The 19,575-nt window shown below is 39.0% G+C and overlaps 1 protein-coding gene across 1 annotated transcript in view; it reads right to left on the bottom strand.

The window, feature by feature from the left end:
• DPYS (dihydropyrimidinase) overlaps window positions 1-19,575 on the bottom strand; it is a 72,325-nt gene that overhangs the window by 41,857 nt on the left and 10,893 nt on the right. The window contains exons 2-6 of the mRNA XM_012784262.3: window positions 18,908-19,066; window positions 16,208-16,387; window positions 14,753-14,942; window positions 2,871-3,027; window positions 1,645-1,786 (exon numbers count right to left, since the gene is read on the bottom strand). Coding sequence (XP_012639716.1) covers window positions 1,645-1,786; window positions 2,871-3,027; window positions 14,753-14,942; window positions 16,208-16,387; window positions 18,908-19,066 — 828 coding nt within the window. The remainder of the gene's footprint in view (window positions 1-1,644; window positions 1,787-2,870; window positions 3,028-14,752; window positions 14,943-16,207; window positions 16,388-18,907; window positions 19,067-19,575) is intronic.

Below are 19,575 nucleotides of genomic sequence, written 5' to 3'. Positions count from 1 at the left end.
AATCAGGTGGCCATGCTTTTAAAAAGATAAAAAAGTCAACTCAAGAGGTTCAATTTTATGCAATTGAAATTTACATGCACCAGCACTAGTGGATAGCCTATTATAAGAGATTTTAATATGGACAGAACTCAGAGGGATGTGGCCTTTTTTAAAAATGTTGAGTGTTGATGGTTTATCTTTATGTACATTAACATGGTAAGAAGATCTTTAAGATTTATTTAATTATCAAAGAGTCTGTGCCTCAAAAATGATTAAGAGTCATGTTCAGAAAGTAATATTCCCGTAAGTAAACTATCTTAATGTTTCAGAAAATAACATAGTTTTCCTGTATGTTGTAAAGAAATATTCAATCACTTGAAAGCCATTTATTTACCTGGGAGCTATAACAGATTATGGAAATCTGCTGGAATGAAGATACTCACAGCGTAAGTTCAAAAGGAAGGTTGGACTGTTACCAAGAAAAGCTAAACGAAGAGAAAGCGAAGAGAAGTCACAGAGATGGTTAGAGTTAGGGTGGAGACAGAGGGGGTAAGGAGGATGATTAGCAGAAGGTGGGGCTCTAGAGATCTTTTGAAGACCCTTACATGTAAATTAATTGTTTAGCTATCATCCAATAAGAATGGAGAAAATTAAAGGGGTTTTGAGAGGAAAGTAGTATGAACATAACTTCATTTTTGAATAGTATCTCTGGTACTAGAATATAGAATAGATCATAGCAAATGAGACCCTGAAGGCAAGGACACCAGCTGTGAGACTACTGCAAGGGTCCAAACAAAATATGGGCCTCCAACTAGAATGGGAGCCATAAAGATGGAAATAGAAGACATTTTGGAAATAAGATTGATAAGACTTGGTGAACAATTAATTGAGTTAGAAGTGAGTGGTATGTAGAGGGGGAAAAAGTCAAAGGGGATTCTAAAGTGTGAGATATGATTGTGATGTCATCTGGGGGAGGATTCCTAGGGAATTGTGAGAAGGGCATGGCAGTGGGGCCCTCAGGCCTAACCAGGCTGATATTTACAGCTATGAGTGTCAACTGGCCGAACATAGACATTCAGTCATTTGGTTCTCCTCTTTCCTCAAGGAAATTTTTTAGTCATAGGAATTTTTTAAGTCTTTTATTTCTAGACTTTGAATTATTATTTATGTGACTTCACACAGCATTCTTTAAAATATGATATCCAACTGTTCTTTAAAAAGAGACATCAACAGAGATTTCTGAAAAGGAGGTATAAACATAATAAACATCCTTTATGTATTTTCTATCATTTCAAGTATTTATATCAGTGACACATTAGGCATTGGAATTCAGAATTATGAAATTCTGAAATTATGAAATTCAGATTATGAAATATCAGGCAAAAGGCCTATAACATTTCAGAGACTTCAAGAATAACCCTCTTTGTACCCAGTCTAAATTCATCCCCTAATGTCTCTGCAAAGTGGTACAATCCATCCTCTAAACTAAACTATGCAGAGAAGAAAATTATATCCTCCAGGGTGGGATGGTGGTGGTGGTGGCTCCATCCTAGTCCAAACAATTCAAAAGTTTCTCTGTGAAGGTCTGTGCCACTCTGGTCCCCACATGGACAGGATCCTGGCTAAAGAACTAGGTGAAACCAGGCTGGATCCTGTGAAACCCACCACGCCTTTCTCCCAGATTACTGACATCCGGTCTTCAACACCATTCACCCCATTGGGAATCTTAGTAAAATCATCCTTCCCAAGAGCTTTCTGGCAGGTGTTGAAAGTGCAGTGGTCAGTTCCCGTTGTGGTTAGATCATCACTGTAAAAGAAAAAAAAAAAAGCACAAGAGCGACAGGAGTGAGTAGACAGAATATGTTAGGAGGAAACTACCATAACATTTCCTAATCTCCTGACCCCCTTTCTCAACCGAAAGTCAGAAAAAACACACTGGAGAAGGAGTAGCTTTTTCAAGCATGTATTCCATCCCTCTCCTGTCTTGACTTCAGGAAGCACTTTTAGAGAACATGCTTACAAGGAAAATGATGCAGGATCATGGGTTAGAAAACCTGAGTTCCAGACTCAGCTCCATCACTTACTGACTCTGTGATTATGAGATTGTCTGAGACTCAGTTTCTCATCTAGAGATTGACAGTTGCATGAACTTGATGAAGATAACGTCAGGATCACTAGCAATAATATAAGTGAAAAGTCTTTGTGAGTAGAGTACTCCACAAAGATCCCACCATGGTGATCCCTGTGAGTGGAGGGCAGGTCATTCTGTGATGAACAGGGAGTGAGACTGGCTGACGATGTTGATGTCACCAGGAACAGGAATCCTGGCTTGACTTGCGAGTAATCTTAGGGATATAGAATCATGGGGGAGGAAGGAAGCTGAAAGGAAGAGGCAAGTGAACTCTTAGCAGTCTTCTGTGTAAAACCATTAGCCTGAATCTGAGTATCTATGAATGGAGATTGTCTTGATGTCTACAAATGTTGGAATTCTCAAGAAAAGGGATCATACTCTTCTAGAAAGTAATGGTGTTACCTACACAACAACCTGGTTTCTGGATTATATAAGCATAGAAAAAAATTCAAGAATACTCTGATAAAGACAAGGCATAATGAAGAGCCCTGGCTCTGGGCAACATGAGATGGAAAAAATCAGCAAAAAGTAAAATTTCAGCAAAAATTATCTGATTTCTCTTTGGCCAGGCGACACAACATATGATAACATAATTAAGTCATTGCTTTTTGCTGTCTAGATGAGGGGCGCCCAGGACCTCTCAGGTCAAGTAAAAGAGAATACTGGGTGGTCAACAGAAGGTCCAGTTGGTAGGACAAACTCTCCTGCACCCAAGCCTTCTTTTGGCAAAACCCTTCACCGTCATCTGCAAAATGATTACTTAGCCAGTAGATTCATGAGGAAGTCAGGTGTTGAAGGGTCCGGTCGCAGGGGTGGACCCATGACGTAGTGGGCTGCATGGTGCCATTCTTCATTCCAGTAGTGAGTGCCATCTGTGCCAAGACTGGCTGCTATGGGCTCTCCGTAGACCACCTTCCCTGCAAAGTTCAAAGCAAGCGTTCAGCACCTTAATTTACTCTTGAAAGGACCATCTGACAAATGCATAAATATTAGTCTTCTCTGCCCTAGCTGAAGGTAATAATGTCTATAGTTTAGCGGAATCCCAAACTATAATTTATTTTTGAGGGCAGGATTTAAAAATCCATGATGAACATAAACATGAATGAGAAATGTGGTTGTAAGCCATTCCTATTTTAGATGCATTGTTACTGCAGCATAGCCCAGCAAAAGTGGGCTGATTGCATGTGCCATTCTAATGGAAGCTTCTCCAACACCCTATCAGGTAAATGCTATTATTATCTCCATTAAAAGATGAGGATAAAGCTATGGGGTAGTAACTTCTCTCCAGTTACGTTATATACACTCCACATGGAGGGGAGGCTGTAAGATTTGAACCTGGGCATTTTGACTCCATGGTCCTAACTTTTGAGCTCTTCTATCCTGATGACAGATAATCAATCTAGGTCATATGGAATTCAACCACAGTACACTTCTGTCACAGTAGATTGATAACCTTTTCACACTCTTAAAAAAAAAACCTCCTCACAAAACTTACATTAAACAAAAGAACACTCAGATAATAAAATTATAGCCAGAAATGCATATTTAAAAATCATGCAGGCCGGGCGCTGTGGCTCACGCCTGTAATCCTAGCTCTTGGGAGGCCGAGGCGGGCGGATTGCTCAAGGTCAGGAGTTCAAAACCAGCCTGAGCAAGAGCGAGACCCCGTCTCTACTATAAATAGAAAGAAATTAATTGGCCAACTGATATATATATAAAAAATTAGCCGGGCATGGTGGCGCATGCCTGTAGTCCCAGCTACTCGGGAGGCTGAGGCAGAAGGATCACTCAAGCCCAGGAGTTTGAGGTTGCTGTGAGCTAGGCTGACACCACGGCACTCACTCTAGCCTGGACAACAAAGTGAGACTCTGTCTCAAAAAAAAAAAAAAATCATGCAAATCAGGCCATCAAAAGCACACAGTGTTAGAAAAGTTAATAGTGCACAGTGAATTTGAATTTAAAATCAGAAGCCGATCTCTGATTAACATTTGTCAGAATAATAGATTTGCTGGCATCAACCTAATCAAATCCAAGCCATCATGAAGGAGAATGCACAGTAAAGAGAGGCTGGCATACCAAATTAGTTCACCGCAGTTAATCAGATGCCAAATTTTAATTAAAATCCTGATCTATAACTAAAATTAACTGATTTCCTCAGAGAGTACTGACAGGGGATGGCCAGCAGCTGCCTGGGTCATACGAAATTGAGACGTAGCACCCTGTTATCTTACAGATCATTTCTCCCCCAAACTAGCTATCTTCCTATAGCTAGTGTAGGAGTTTGGAAATCCTTGAAAGCAAGGCTTATGGAACTTCTTAAGTAACCAAGTGTCAAACCATGGTCAGTAAAAGCTATCCCAGGAATTTAGCCCCTGCTCAGATTCTTCTCTTCCAAGATGCACACTTACTAGGTGAATTCCATCTCCCTCCTGATTCCCTCCTGGGTCCTATTCCCAGGAAAGAGGAAAACCCGTTAGCATCTCTTTCTAAATACAGAGTAAGCAGCGATCATTTTTAGTGACCTAAGAAGTAATGTACTATCTACTGGAGAGAAAGGAGACAGACACGGTATTTTATTTGCAAGTCCGGAGAGACCTTCCTATTCCAAGAGAACTTCCTACAGACGCTTGGACAATGAAAACCCAGAGACCTTATCTGCAATCACTTTACAAGTTGCCAACTCAGGATTTTCCACGGTGCTTCATCATAGAGGAAAGATCCTTATCGCATGTTCTGTTCAATCACTTGGCCCATCAAGGTGATATGGGAATACGTTTCCAAAAGTTCTACAATTTTAATAGCTCTCAGGAAAAATTAAAAGTGTCAGCATCTACGGGGAGTCTGCCAGGACTGTTTTGAAACCAGATGACAGGCAATTTCCTCAGAAGGGCTTGGCTCCTTTAAAATGTGACAGGCCACTTTATTGGTATATACCACAAGCTCTTCGTTAATTGGGCTGTTTTCAACTTTCTCCCCATTAAGGGCCTGTAAATATATATTTAAAAAATTCAAATAAAAAAGTAAAAAGTCCTAACTGCATCTTCTCCCTATTTCACAATGATTTTAAGACATTTTGCAAGGACTAAAAAGGGGAAGGGAAATGGAGGGTCTGGATAATCCATAAATTGGCTCATCAAACTAGATAATTCAGCATAATTGTGGGTTCTGTTAGATTTGAGCTAAAAATAAAGTAACAATAAAAATAGCTAATATGCACATTGCACTATATAGTTTGCAAAGCTCTCACAGACAATCTCATTTGATCTTCACAGCAACCCTCACACTGGTTTGACAGATGAAGAAACTGACACTCAATGAGACTAATTTGCTCAAGACATACTAGTTTTAACAGTAAGTGGTATAGCCCAAATTCAAATTCCAGTATTATAACATCATATCCTTTGCACTATGTTACTAAGAAAAGTGTCATTTTCCCATTCTTGGTAAAGAGCATGTATTTCTAAATGTTTAAGTCAACCACAAGCTATTTGTGGATGTGGTTGAGCAATTTTCCAATTTCACTTACTGGTTTCATTCACTACACTTAGCAGGTTGGCAATGAAAATGCTATGTCTGGCCTTAGTTTGATACTCTCCTGACTATATTTGAGACCAGATGGTTTCAACAACTCTTGAGAGATAGATACATCTTTATCATAAACCTCCTCCCACTGTCTTAGCAAGTTTCACATTAGTTTGTACCTTGTCTACCCACAGATGTTCTCCCCTTCTTTCTCCATCCTTTGGCTCAAAACCAAAAAAGAAAAGACTCTGCTCTTATGATGTAATCTCCCACTTAAAGGAGTGGTGCCCTCTGAAAGATTTGAAAGATTTCTAAATAATGGAGCATATCAAACCAATCCAAACTCCTCCCTGACCAGTGAGCCCGTTTATTAGATGAAAGTGATAGAGCTGATGTTAATACCTTGTCTGGATCTGCAAACAGCATTTTATTGAGTCATGGATCTGTCAGAGAAGGTTGAAAAAAATATAGAGAAGCTGCATAGGTGTCCAGGAGCAAAGCACTAGCTACCAAATAGAAAGGCAAACATTTATAGAAATAGATTTTTCTAGCCAAAAGAACAGAGTGACAACTTTACTGGACTCTATTTTGATTCAGAGTATTACATTTAAAAAAAAGGAAGAAAATAGCTGAGAAAGAAAATACCTAGAAGCCACATGGTAGAGTGGATCATACAGATTTAGGTTCAAATCATGGTTTTGCTACTTTTTAGCTGGTCACCTTGTACAAGATGAGTCATTGCTCTTGGTCTCAGTTTTTCTCATCTATGAAATGGGATCCCAATACCACTATAGTGTGGCAATTTGGTGAGGGTTAAATAAATTAATATATATGAAAGGATCTAGCATCTTCCTGGGACCCTGGAGTGATTTCATGTTATGGTAAGCCCATATTGTGTCCCCTGTCAAAATTCACATGTTGAAGTTCTTACAGCCAGAACTTCAGAATGTAACAGTATTAGGAAATAGGGTCTTTATAGAAGCAGTAAAGTTAAAGTAAGGTCATTAGGGTGGGTCCCATTTCAGTAAGACTGGTGGCCTTATAGGAAGAGGAAATTTGGACACAGACTATACAGAAGAAAGATAATGTGAAAACACAGGAAAAAGATGGCCATCTACAAGCCAAGAAGAGAGGTCTGGAACACATCCTTTCTCCACAGCCCTCTCAGAAGGAACCAATCCTGTTGACACCTTGATTTCAGATTTCTAAACTCCAGAATGGTGAGAAAAAAAATTTCTGTTGTTTAAGCCACCAGACTATGGGACTTTGTCATAGCAGCCCTAGCCAACTAATACTCTCTACAAATGATGGTTTTCTGATAGCCACATAATTCTATTTTTTAAAAAAAATTTTTAACAGCCCATTTACAACTGCTTTGCAATTGGATACATCATAACTCAGCTTGTTCTAAATTTAAAGGAAAATGGGGGTACTCAGATGTTCATCTGAAAGAAAGAAAAAAGAAAGCCTGAGACTCAAACCACCTTGACTCAGCTACACATTCATCCCACAGCACTGGTCACTAAGCGTCAGTCCATTGCACATATATGAATCAGATTTAGTTTTACTCTTGTTCAACAAAAACAAGTGATGAACTTGTTCCCCATGACCACTTGGAGAGAGAGCAGCCACTGTGCGGACCTTTCTCCCCATCTTTTAAAACCCAAGAGGAATATATGAAGTACTGTTTAAATAATATGGAAAGTAGGAAATCCAAAGCCTGTCTGTAAGAGAACTTTATATTTTACAACAATATGCTTGGAAAGTAAACTTTCTGTTATAAGGAAAACCAAAACCAAATGAAACCAAATCAACAACAATCAAATAAACAAAAAACCAATCACAATGTCACCCATTTCACTGTGGGCTACTTGAGAACTAAAATTTCCTTAATCATCTTTGCAAATCCAATGCCTAAAGCACAGTGGCTAGCATGCTTTTGGTGTCCGATAACTTTGTTGTCTGTGAAAAGTATAAAGGAAATACTTTATTAATAAGTTCAAATGAGAATCATACTTTTACCCTACAGACAGGAACATGGACATACAATAGAGTTAAACTTTATTAAGACAAGTTAAAATAAGTTTAACTGGAAACTAAACAAAACCAAACAGTGCACTGAAAATCTCAATCATAAATGGAAAACAAATTATAATAGATATATATTAAGTAAAGCATTGGGTTAAGTTGCTGTAAGAAATCACCACCATTCTAAACAAAGCACCAGAAAAGTAGTGAATCCATGAGCATGCAAGTTCTGTAGGAAAGTGTAGTGGCAAAGTGAGCAATATATTTTCTGTTAATAAAAGACCATTAATAATTCCATATGCCAATACTGCAGGAGGAAAAGAACATGTATAGCCAAAACTGCTCAAGCCAAAATGAAAAGTGTCGCTGAAGCCAATGACACAATCACTCCTTTGGACAAAGACAAGACCATGGTGAGTGAACGAGGTCCGGCTGGGCAGACAGGAATATCTGCATGAGACACACTTAGACCCGGTTTGTCCAACTTTACACCTGGGGTTGTGGGGCAAAGGAGACAAATTCTACTTCTGAATGAAAAGCGTAATGCATGAGGGACAAACTTCTGATGTTTTTGCCTCGTTTTTGCAAAAGTGGCTTCTCACAAGAAGCTGGGTGGGAACTAACCTACTTGTAGTTATTCAACTTGGATTAAGGAAGACTTAAACATATGAAACGGACATTCGTTGCAAACTGTCAAAGGTAACTTGGTGTTCGTTCGATGGCTAGGATTTGAAAGTTTTATTCTTTTTCCTTTAACCTTCTTTTCACTTTTTATTGCAGGTGTTGAATGCTAAAAGAAAATATCAAGGTATAAGCAGAAGGAAACCTCAGACTTTGGATTAAAGTAGATAAATGAACCTACATTCCCCACCTCTTACTTTCCAGTTCCCAACAGAATCCTGGTGAAGAGGTACGCAGGGAAGGAATCCTGCACTGGGAATGAAAGAGGAATCATGGCTGACCAGAGGTTCTGATAGATTTTATGAAGATTGAAAGCAGATGAGATGGCAATAATTAGTAAAGGAGGCTGGACACAGTGGCTCGCAACTGTAATCCTACAGTTACTGTAAACACCTTGGGAGGCCAAGGTGGGAGGATCGCTTGAGGCCAGCAGTTTGAGATCAGCCTGAGCATAAGCGAGACCCTGTCTCTGCAAAAATTGAAAAAATTAGCCAGGTTGTGGTGACGCACACTTGTAGTCCCAGCTACATGGAAGGCTGAGGCAGGAGGATCGCTTGAGCCCAGGAGTTTGAAGTTGAAGTGAGCTACAAAGATGCCACTGCACTCTAGTCTGGGTGACAGAGTGAGACCCTGTCTCAAAAATAAGTAAATAAATATGAGGTGGTGTTGGTGCTGCAGAGTGAAGCCCCATGCTTTACACCGAAGCTCCCTGGGGCCTCTCACATTCACACAGCTCCTTCAGGACATAGACCTGCACAGCGGCAGAAGACCAGCTCCCCACACCGACCAACTGAGCTGTCCAATCACTTACGTGGACAGCCCAGGATCAGCAGACATTGGAAGGAAACACAAACAACACCCCAAAAAGGGAGGGGGGGAACTGAAAAATGAACTCAGAAAGAAACAGAAATAACCCAGGAAACAGAAGGTTATTTTTTTTTAAAAAGTCTTCATTAGTATTCTTAGAGAGATTAAGAAGATCCATTAACCACAGAAAAGTTAGCATTCAGAGAACAATAAAGTTTTCTTGGAAATGAAAAAAAGAATTACAATGACAAAAGTTTCTTAGAAGAGCAGAAAAAGTAAACAAAGACATTTACTAAAATACAGAGCAAAAACTCAAAGTTTTTTTAAAAAAAGGTAAAAATGGCTAAAGGACGTGGAGGATTATGATGGAGGAGTTCAAGGAAAAGGAAACAGAGAAAATGAATAAGGAAGAAAAACAGAAGAAAAATTTTCAGCAGTAAAGCTCAGTCCACAGATTGAAACAGGCCTCTGAACATGAAGGTGAATTTTTAAAAGGCATACAGCTAAATATAGCCTTAAAGAAATTTCTGGACCTCTAAAATGAAGAGAAAATATGAAAATATTACAGATGCTGAGAGATATGTGACAAAAGGGCAAGAATTTTATTGGCATTTGCCTGTTTATCAGTAGCACTAGATGCCAAGAGAGAAGGCTATTGTGCCTTCATAATTCAGAAGAAAATAATTCTGAGCCTAGAATTCCTTGCTCATTCAAATCACCAGAAAAACCTGAGGACAAAGAATCAGAAAATTCACCTCTTACACACTTTTCCTTTAAAAATTACTCGAGAATCTTCAAGGTAATTCAAGAAAAGGGAGAGATGGGAACTAAGAAGCAGTACATCCAACCTAGGGAAAACCAGGGCGACATCTCTGCAGCAGGCTTAGCAAGCAACTATCAAAAAAGAAACAGAAAGTCAGGAGATTCTCCAAAGAGAATGTCTGCAAGAAGAACTGATTCTATTCAATAGAAAGTATGATGAAGACGTCGGAAACTCGCCATGACATGGTAAAGACAGCATGTGTTTCTTGTCTCAATGATTTTAAAAAGAGCTAATTGGCAAAATGCCAGGAAAAACAAGAACCTTTACAAGACAATAATGGTCTAGGTAGCAAACTAAAATAAGGCATGCTTCTGAGTCTCAGTGGAGTGAAGAAAAGGAAACACACTTGACCTTGGCGCTTGAAAACGGCGTCTCCAAGAGTTCATTTGAATAATACTAACTTGCACTCTCATGTTAGTGCTATAAATTTATCTAAGTGCTCCTCTCACTAATTGTTTCTACAGAGAGGAATATTTGCACAATTTTACACTGTAACAGTTCTAAATTTTAGGCTTAACCCATAGACAAAGCATGGAAGACCTAATTATAGTCACAGAGCCAAAAGCAGAGGCCGTAGACTCTGTCCTTGGGACTATTAGACACAGCTAAGAGACGTGAGCAGGAGGCAGAGAGGGACTTAGGGCCGCTACATTCCCTAGTCAACCTAGTAGAGAAGAGATGCCACTAAAAATAATAGCCATGACATATAAAATTAAACATATCATTTGAAGTGAAGATTCTTACTGACAAAATTCAGGAAGTGATATGTTTACATGGGCTAAGTTACTCATTTTTTATCGTTGGGAGTAAAGTGATACTGTCAAAAATTATAAATCTCTACTTACAAGCTTATGGTTTAGAATTTTGGAGGTAACCACCCAAAACTAAAGATAGATATAGTAAAAAAAAAAAGTGCTGGCTCCAAAGAATGAGCTGAGGGAGAAGGGAGATGTTTACTTTCCATTTAATACTTTATCATTTCTATTCCTGGCATGTGTTATTCTTTTTATAATGATAAAAGTAGCAAAATGATGATGATGTCTTAAATAAAATTTTAAAATGTCATGCCAAAAACCAATTAAATTTTTTGAAAAACCAAAGCCAGGTTTGGTTTCCCCAACTTTAGATTAATTTCTCCTTTAACAGAATAACAGAAAAATCTTGGACTTTGGGGTCAGATGGACTTGGACTTGAAGTCCAGGCTTAGCACATACTAATAAAGTAATCTTGGGCTTAATTGACCAATCTTTCCCTGGTCTCAATTGTATCCATCACAAAGCAGTGAAAAAATTGAGCAGGAAGCCTTATTATGACAATTTTTAAAAAGACAATGTATATTAAAATACATTGACAACATAATACATGGTAAAACCTGAAACAAGACAAAAGATACTGAATTACTACTATGTGCCAGGCACATATTAAGCACTCAGCAAACAATGCTAGTCGTTATCATCACTATCCCTCTCTCCTGGGTATATAGCTGGCAATTGAACAATAAAATCAAATTTAATAGCACTGTATTTCTAGGTTGCCACAACAGAAGCAATCGATAATTGGATATCCTTTGTGCCTGCCGCAGCAGTGCTCTCAGACTGCCATGTGCATATGAACCACCTGGGCGTCTGGTTATAGAGGCACATTCTGATCCGGTGGATCTGGATGGGCTCCGAGGCTCTGCACGTCTAGGGAGCTCCCAGGCAAGGTGGATGCTGCATTCTCGGGACCACACTGAGCGAGTCCAGGCCCTCGAAGATAGAATGGCCCGGCAACAGGATTTACGGATGGGGAACTTTCATGTTGTAAATTTGTAAAACTGAATTTTTGAAAATTTAAACAAGATAACAATGCATAGACCTATCTTGCTCTTTTGTGTTCAGAAATGACGTTAGATGATAAATGAGTGCAGACAGGGTAGATGAATCTTCCATAAAAGGTCAGTGTGGTCCACCAGCTCTTGTCCCTCCGTACTCTCCAGGGATCTGTCCTTGCATCTGCTCGTGCAGTCACCATGTGAACAGTTAGTTGGGCACGGTTTACGTCCCACCCTCCCTTTGTTCTCTTTAGGCTTCTGCTTGATCCCGCGCCTTGGTCACATGCATGGGTGGGAAACCTCTCTCATTCATCTATTCCAACGCTCTGCTACCTCTTTGACTACAGCACATTAGGTTATTTTCACAAGCACTATTAATATTACAATAAATCTGACTCAACTAGAACAACTGGAGTGACATTTTAAATATTCTATATTTATAATTACTTTGGAAAGTAATTTAGCAATAGCCAAAAAATTACATATGCACTTACCCTTTGAACCAGTAATCGCACTTTAGGAATCTACCCTGGAGACATCCCTTTTGTGGTAGGCTCAACAATGGAGCCCAAAAGATGTCCATGTCTTAATCTCCATGAATATATTACTTGACGTGACAAAAAGGGACTCTATAGATGTGATTAAATTAAGGACTTTGAGATAGGGAGATTATCCTGGATTAATCAGGTGGACTCAATGTAACTGAAGGGTCCTTAAAGTGGAAGAGAAAGGCATAAAAGATCAAATAATGCCATGTGAGAAGGACTCAGCCCACTGTCACTGGCCGTGAAGACGGGGGAAGGGGCATGACCCAAGGAATGGGGGCAGCCTAGTCTAGACTCTGGAGAAGGCAAGGCAAGGATTCCTCCCCAGGGTCTCCAGAAAGGAGCACACCCCTGCCGACACCTTGATTTTTGCCTATTTCAGACCTATTTCAGACTTGTGACCTCCAGAGCTATAAGATAATAAATTTGTGTTGTTTTAAGCCACTAGGCTTTGGTAATTTATAACAGCAGCAACAGAAAACTAATACACCTTCCACAATTGATATGGCATGTGCATAATGCCATCACTGTTTTTTTTAACAGCTAAAGATTAGAAAGGACCCAAATGTCATCAATGGGGGACGAGTTGCATAAATACAGTGGTGCATACTCTACATCTGTAAGAAAGCATAAGGAAATCTCTATACCTAAGGCAGACTGACCTTCAGGGTATATTTTCAAGTGGAAAAAAAGCGAAGTGTAGACAAGGTATATAGTGCGCTTTGTGTAGGAAAGAAGAGGAAATGAGAATATATACATATTTTTATTTGGTTAAGAGAAACATTGTAAAAATAGGCCAGAAATAAATTAATAAAAATAATTACTTATACAGTGTGGGAAGAAGGAAGGAAGACTTCACTGAATATTTTTTAAAGATAATTTTGACTCTTGGACCGTGTAAATCTTTTACATATTCAAGAAATAAAAATGAATTTTAAAATAATTTTAAATAACATTAAAATGTACAATTAAATTTAATAGTTTTCCGCCTATGATCTATATTCTAAAATCATCCCTAGTCTTTCAATCTGCTCCTAACGGAATTTTATCCCAACACAAAATAAATACCCAAGATCAAGAAACTGTTTTCTGATAGAACTGTCAAAATTGCAGCTTTGTGGTGGGTTGGGACTGGCCATTTCTGCTGATTTTACTGTTCCTTAAATCATATTCTGACATGGAGCTGAAACATGACTTACAAAGCAAATTATTAGAGAACCAATTCCATAGAGTTGGCAACAGCACCATCTGGTGGGTAAAACCTAATACTATAAAATTGCAGTACATATATTTTCTTTTTTAAGGGGTGATCTCTTTTATGCTGAAATTCTACAAATGGGAGAGGGAACCAATCAGAAATAGTTAGTAGTAAGACCTGACTGAGAATTTACTACTTATATGTGAAATTAAGTTTACTCTTAACGCAAAATATTGATGGATTGCATTTTAAAAGTGCACACACCTGCACAAAATCCTTACTGAAACTTCATGCACCAAGAAGCAATTTTGACAAAATTTATTTTAGTATCAACCATAGACACACCAAATCCATTTATATAGTTTTTATAATGCATGTTATAAAAATATAGCCAGTTTTGGTAAAAAAACAAAGCAAACCAAAACAAAACAAAAACAGCAAGTACGATGAATGATAAGACTGTCTCTGATTATCTGGATTCCTAATAATGAAATGACAGAATATAGTATGAGCCTAAAGTCATTGAGTAACATGCACCTTATTTGTTTTTCATCCTTTTTTTTTTCTTTTTACCAGTAATGCCAACTGAGTGAAGTTATTTCTCTGCCCAATTCTTATCAAAAATAGGAGACTTTTCTCTGCCTTTTAAGATGACTACACACTAGATTGGACTAGAGAACTGAGGCAATTAGGCAATTTGGGGTAAAAATAACTTTCACTTTAAAATCTTAAAAGAATCATCATAATAATACTATTTGGATAATTGTTTCAATTGCTCCAATGTCCAAGTGCCTGTCAGAGAAATCAATTCAGTTCAAAAGAAATGTGCTGAGCATCTCATGGAGATACCTAAGAGATAGGGAAGCTTCTTTAAAATTAAATGGAGAACTTTGCATTTAGTCATCGGATTGAAAGTGGCTGCTAAGGGCATGGAGGGTGGGGGCATGTGGCTGAAGGAAATGGCTTGAGGTCCCAAGGACGGAGAAGAAGTAACCTGAAGAAAGGGAGGCAGGCATGGCGATGAGGAGAAAACAAAACAAAAAAAGCAATAGACATGCATAAGGAAAAAAACCAAAAAAAAAACAGGACACTAACAAAAAGGGAAGAAGAAAGTTCTAGAAAGTTCACGTGCAATTTTCTCATAAGCAAAAGCAAAGGTTACAGATATTTTACCTTCCTCTTTGGCTAACACTGAGTTGTAAGTGAGGTTAGATTCAGGAATTACCGTCTCTCCGCGCATCCGCTATCACCTTAGCTGCAGACTTGCTCATCACGTGCACTATGTAGAGGGGACAGTTGGCAGCACTGGCTATGGTGATGGCTCTCAGCGTGGCCTCTGCCTCCACTGCTTCCGGGCGGCACAGCTCGTGGCCCTCAGGGCCCGTTATCCCCAATGCCAACATCTTCTTTGCTCCCTAAAAAGACAGCAGGAATGTGTACAGGTGCAAAGAAGGTTTACTAATGACAAACACCATTATTTTATCATAAATTAAATACTCTGCCAGGCTTTTAGATTTGCTAAGTATAGGTGTGTGTGTGTGTGAACGTGTTTGTGTGTGTACAGTGTGTGTGTTCAGTAAAAAATTTTTAATATTTTGATCATATATGTTAATTTCCATGTGCATATTTCACCATCAAATTCTTTCAATTGAAAAGGTGAAAAAGATACGAGGTTAGTTCTAATCACATTCTTTGAAAAGCAATGTCCATATTTAAGACTTAATATTGATTCAGACAAACAGAATAAAATACTATAGATCCTTGCTGCAGTGACTCTTTGTAATATACTAGATAATTAGTTCTGCTGTGTTTACTGAATCCATAGCATTCACTGGTGCCCCAGCTCGACCCACTAAATGGTATTGAGCAGTAATTTTCTCTCTCCAAAATTTTATTTCTTCCTTTAATAAAAAAGGCAGCCAGTAAAGATTCTGAGTGGTAAGATGACTTGCCAAGTATCAAGAAGCTAGGAAGTCGAAGAGTCGAATTTAAACCCTGGCCTGTATGTCTGTTTTGTTTTGTTTTACAACTCAGGCTCTCTTCTCATTACTCCCCACTGCCTCCTGGCCACGAAGCCTCAATCTCACTCACTTTAGTGGGAACTGAGCCTAAGGAGAGAAAAAAAGATCAGCTAATATAAAGGGTGAGAGACAGCTCCTTAAATCTTGCAGATGGTATACCCTTCAGGCATTAATAATGGAACTAACATGAGAAGTAAATATCATCTAGATTCCTCCAGAGCACATGTTAATACACAGTTTCTGAAAAGAGCAGGGCTTTGAACAGCTACCTAACACACAGTGTAAGTTGTCGGATGACACTGATGTTGGCCACACTTTGGCATTCTGAACTGGCAGCTACTAAACAACAAAACAGTGCTGGAAGACACAAAAGTATTTGTGTTTTTGTAATCGCATGTGTTTGAGATCTAATAGCTGGTTTGAAAAGGGAAAATCCTCAGTCAAGTGCATATACCACCTGAATAAAACTTGGAGCAGGATGCAAGTAAACTGAGTCAAACCTTTCTAAGCCACAGAAAATCTGTTTCTGGATTTCTGTCCTTCCAATGCTTTAAATGAGTTTTCCTACATAGTAGGGTCAATCATCTTACCTTAAGTTATGGCTGTTTTCTGTAGAAATGGCCTCATTTGTGTAGAGGGTTTGGAATGCAAATGCTTACCTCTGCAATTAAGTCTCCATTTTCTGCATGGACCTGAGCAATTGCTCCAATTTCCTTGCACTGAGAGAAGGCTGCGTACAGCTCTGTGTCTCTCACCATGTACACATCTTTATAGGCCATAAACATCTTGAAAGAGTTAACACCTTTATCTTGGGCAAGGATTTTCATTTCTTCTTTAACCTAAAAGAGAACAACGAGTCACTCTAAGTTAAACGATGATTTCAATATTCTCCAAAATGTTGCATCAGAAGAGAACTAAGTACTGTAAGAACATCAGTTTAGTTACAGAAAAATGCAATTAAGTTCTTGATCTTTCTCTCAGGTTATACCCCATTCATCTGATAAATTGCTGCTGCTCTGATACTTTTTGAGACAGACTCCTGCTATGTTACCCAGGCTGGTCTCAAAGTCACAGGCTCAAGCAATTCTCCTGCCTCGGCCTCCCGAGTAGCTGGGACTACAGGTGTGCACCATGCATCCATGACCGGCTGTTATGATATTTCTTAATGTTGAAAAAGTTCATCACTTCCCCCAAATGCTTCATTGCTATACTTGGATATAAAATTCTCTGCATCTACCTCCCAATTTGAGGAAATTATTCTAGAACATGAGGACGAAGTCATGTGCATTAACGGAAGCAACCATGGATCTAGAAGGAAGCACAGTCACTGTGAGGCAAGATTTCAGGCTCAAATCTGAAAGCGACAGGACGGGTTCTTAGAGGGAGGAAGTACAATGTGTGAGCTGACCCCGGCGTGCCAGAGTGAGTATTGTACAAGCTCAGCGTTTGCTGTAGAGCCATGGCAGGCACGTGCCCCTTTGGCAGCTCTCAGGAGGTGAGAGCTGGCTGCTCACACCACCCCAGACATGTCGGAAGATTGGGCGGGCCTTAGGGGTTGCCAAGAGTAAGGGGCAAGTCAAGGTCAAAGCCAGCCAAATCAGTAATTGCCCTTGTAGGTCCAATTCAAGTCTCAATAACGATAAAAAATGTCAAAGAGAAAATCAGTAGATTTGATCAAATAAAACTATTTGAACTTCTATATCTTAAAACACACACACAAATAACAAAAAAGATAACAAGCATAGGATTATTGTTTTTATTAATAGTTGATAAAAGCTCTTCAACTTGGTAAGAAAAACCTTAACAGGTGAAAAATGTTGCCAACAATTCATGGAGCAAATATAAATGACTAATAAACATATGCAAAAGTGTGTTAACCTTCCTACTAATTAAAAAGTGTGAAGGCTGAGGGCGGTGGCACACTCCTGTAATCCCAGCACTTTGGGAAGCCAAGATGGGAGGATTGCTTACACTCAGGAGGTCAAAGTTTGAGGCTGCAGGGAGCTATGATCATGCCACTATATTCTAGCCTGGGCAACAGAAGGAGACCTTGTCTCAGAAAAAAAAAGTGCAAAATAAAGCTATCTAATTTTTTCTATTGAATCAACAAAGTTTAAAAATGAATATTACATTTGAAGTTACTCACTTCCATCACTATTTATTTTCTTACTAATTTTCCTGACTGTTCTTGATGGTGTTTTATCACCTGGAATATTATGTGTTTATTTACTGACCCCTTGTCTACCCCACAGGGAGTTCAGCTGCATGAGAGATAGAGCTGTGTAAGGTTTGTCCACTGTCACATCCTAGAGCAGTGCCTGGTGCATAGTGGCCACTCAATAACTATGTGTTGAGTGGATGAATAAATTAATTAACTAATTAATTAATATAGAAAAAAGAATGGAAAAAGCTCCAAAATGTTGACGGGGACAAGTGATGAGATGAGCTCCAAGATAAGTGACAATAGCAAGGAGCAGAACATGGTATAGTGCACTTCATTTTTTTCCTCTAGTTTCAAATGTTCTACAGAGAGTGTATTATTTTGAGAGTCAGAAAAGAAATGCTTTAAATGTTGTTTGCATATATACATCATGGGCTACCAAAGGAAATTATTAAATATGACCTACATTGCTTACATGAAATACCTTTTACTCCCTGAGTAGACGAGCCTTTTCGGAAGGTGACCTCATTAATCATCCCTTTCATTTTTGGAGAAAAATTAACTTAAGCTGTGGACTATAAACCTTGGTATTATGTTTACTGCATTATCTGTGAAAGACTGATTACTTGTTGTATATTAACTTGGTGTGTAGAGCAATCGTGTAGGAAGATTACCCTGTCAGGATACAGCTGGGAGAACGCTCAGGAAAAAGCCCCGGACCGACCCTTCCTCTCTCAAAAAGGGTCAGGAGTGGGAATGGAGGCATCTAGTTCTAGAGAATTCTAAATTTAGGATTTCCTTGATTTTTCTCCAGAAATTATACATCTCTAACTGAAATTCTAATCTGTGGGAAAATACTGTTTAAAAGATTCTGAGGATATTGAAGTTGAGAAAAAGAGAGATAAATACTTTTAAAATTACATTTAAAGCATTTACAATTCATAGATTAAATATTAGGAGAAGCTGTTGTGAAAGAGCGTAAAAGATTTATCCTGTCTTCTTTATGTGATTTAAGAAAAATTTTAGTTCGAAAAATTTTAGTTAATAATAAGTCACAGGATTCAAAATTCAAAAGGTACCAAAGTCTCCCCTCCCATTCTGTCCTCCCATCCTCCAGGAAGCAACCAACGCTACCAGTTTCTTGCTCTTGTACAGTACAACTGGACAAATGGAACAAATTGGAACCCAGGTGCGTTACCTGGTCACTCCACCAGGTCACTGCCACATGAAGGCTGTAGTCACAGCAGACTTGGGGATCCGCCCAGCCTCGCCAGGTCTCAAAGGCCTCGATGAGGGACTGGCCTTTCTGAGGAATGGCGAAATCAAGGATCATGGTGGTGCCTCCTGCCAAAGCAGCCTGGAATCACAAGAAAGTTTCCACAAGTTAGCCATCAGCATTCTAGTGGAGTCATTATCACCTTGAATGAGGTACATTTGCAAGCACTTGGGCAAACGTGAGGGGCCCAGGGAATTGTACAAAGATATTGCCTGTTTAAATGACCCAGAGAGACATGAATAGGCTTTCTATAAAGTAAAGTTTGGAGTATTAAAACTGCTGGAATTGCTTCTGCAAGAAGAATGCTGTATCTGATAAGAAGAAAATGGCTTTGAGCCAAAGAAAACAGAGTGAAGCCTGTAAAGAAAATCCAACATAGACAAGCGAAAAAGATTCCAACATTTTTCTTCTCAAGAAACTATATTCATTATCATAAAATTCCAATTTATTAGGGTCCATCCTGCTGAATTGTACCTGCAACTCCCCTGGAATCCACACAGAATCCTGGGAGACTTGCCCAGTTCCTGCCCTGCCTTCATCCCCTGCGACCAACTGATGACTCCTTCTTTCCTCTCTGAGTCACATCTGCC

Source organism: Microcebus murinus, chromosome 7 (assembly GCF_040939455.1).
Source record: "Microcebus murinus isolate Inina chromosome 7, M.murinus_Inina_mat1.0, whole genome shotgun sequence".
Taxonomy (NCBI): Eukaryota; Metazoa; Chordata; class Mammalia; order Primates; family Cheirogaleidae; genus Microcebus; species Microcebus murinus.
Note: the sequence above shows the minus strand (reverse complement) of the source record. Positions and strands in the feature narration are given on the sequence as shown.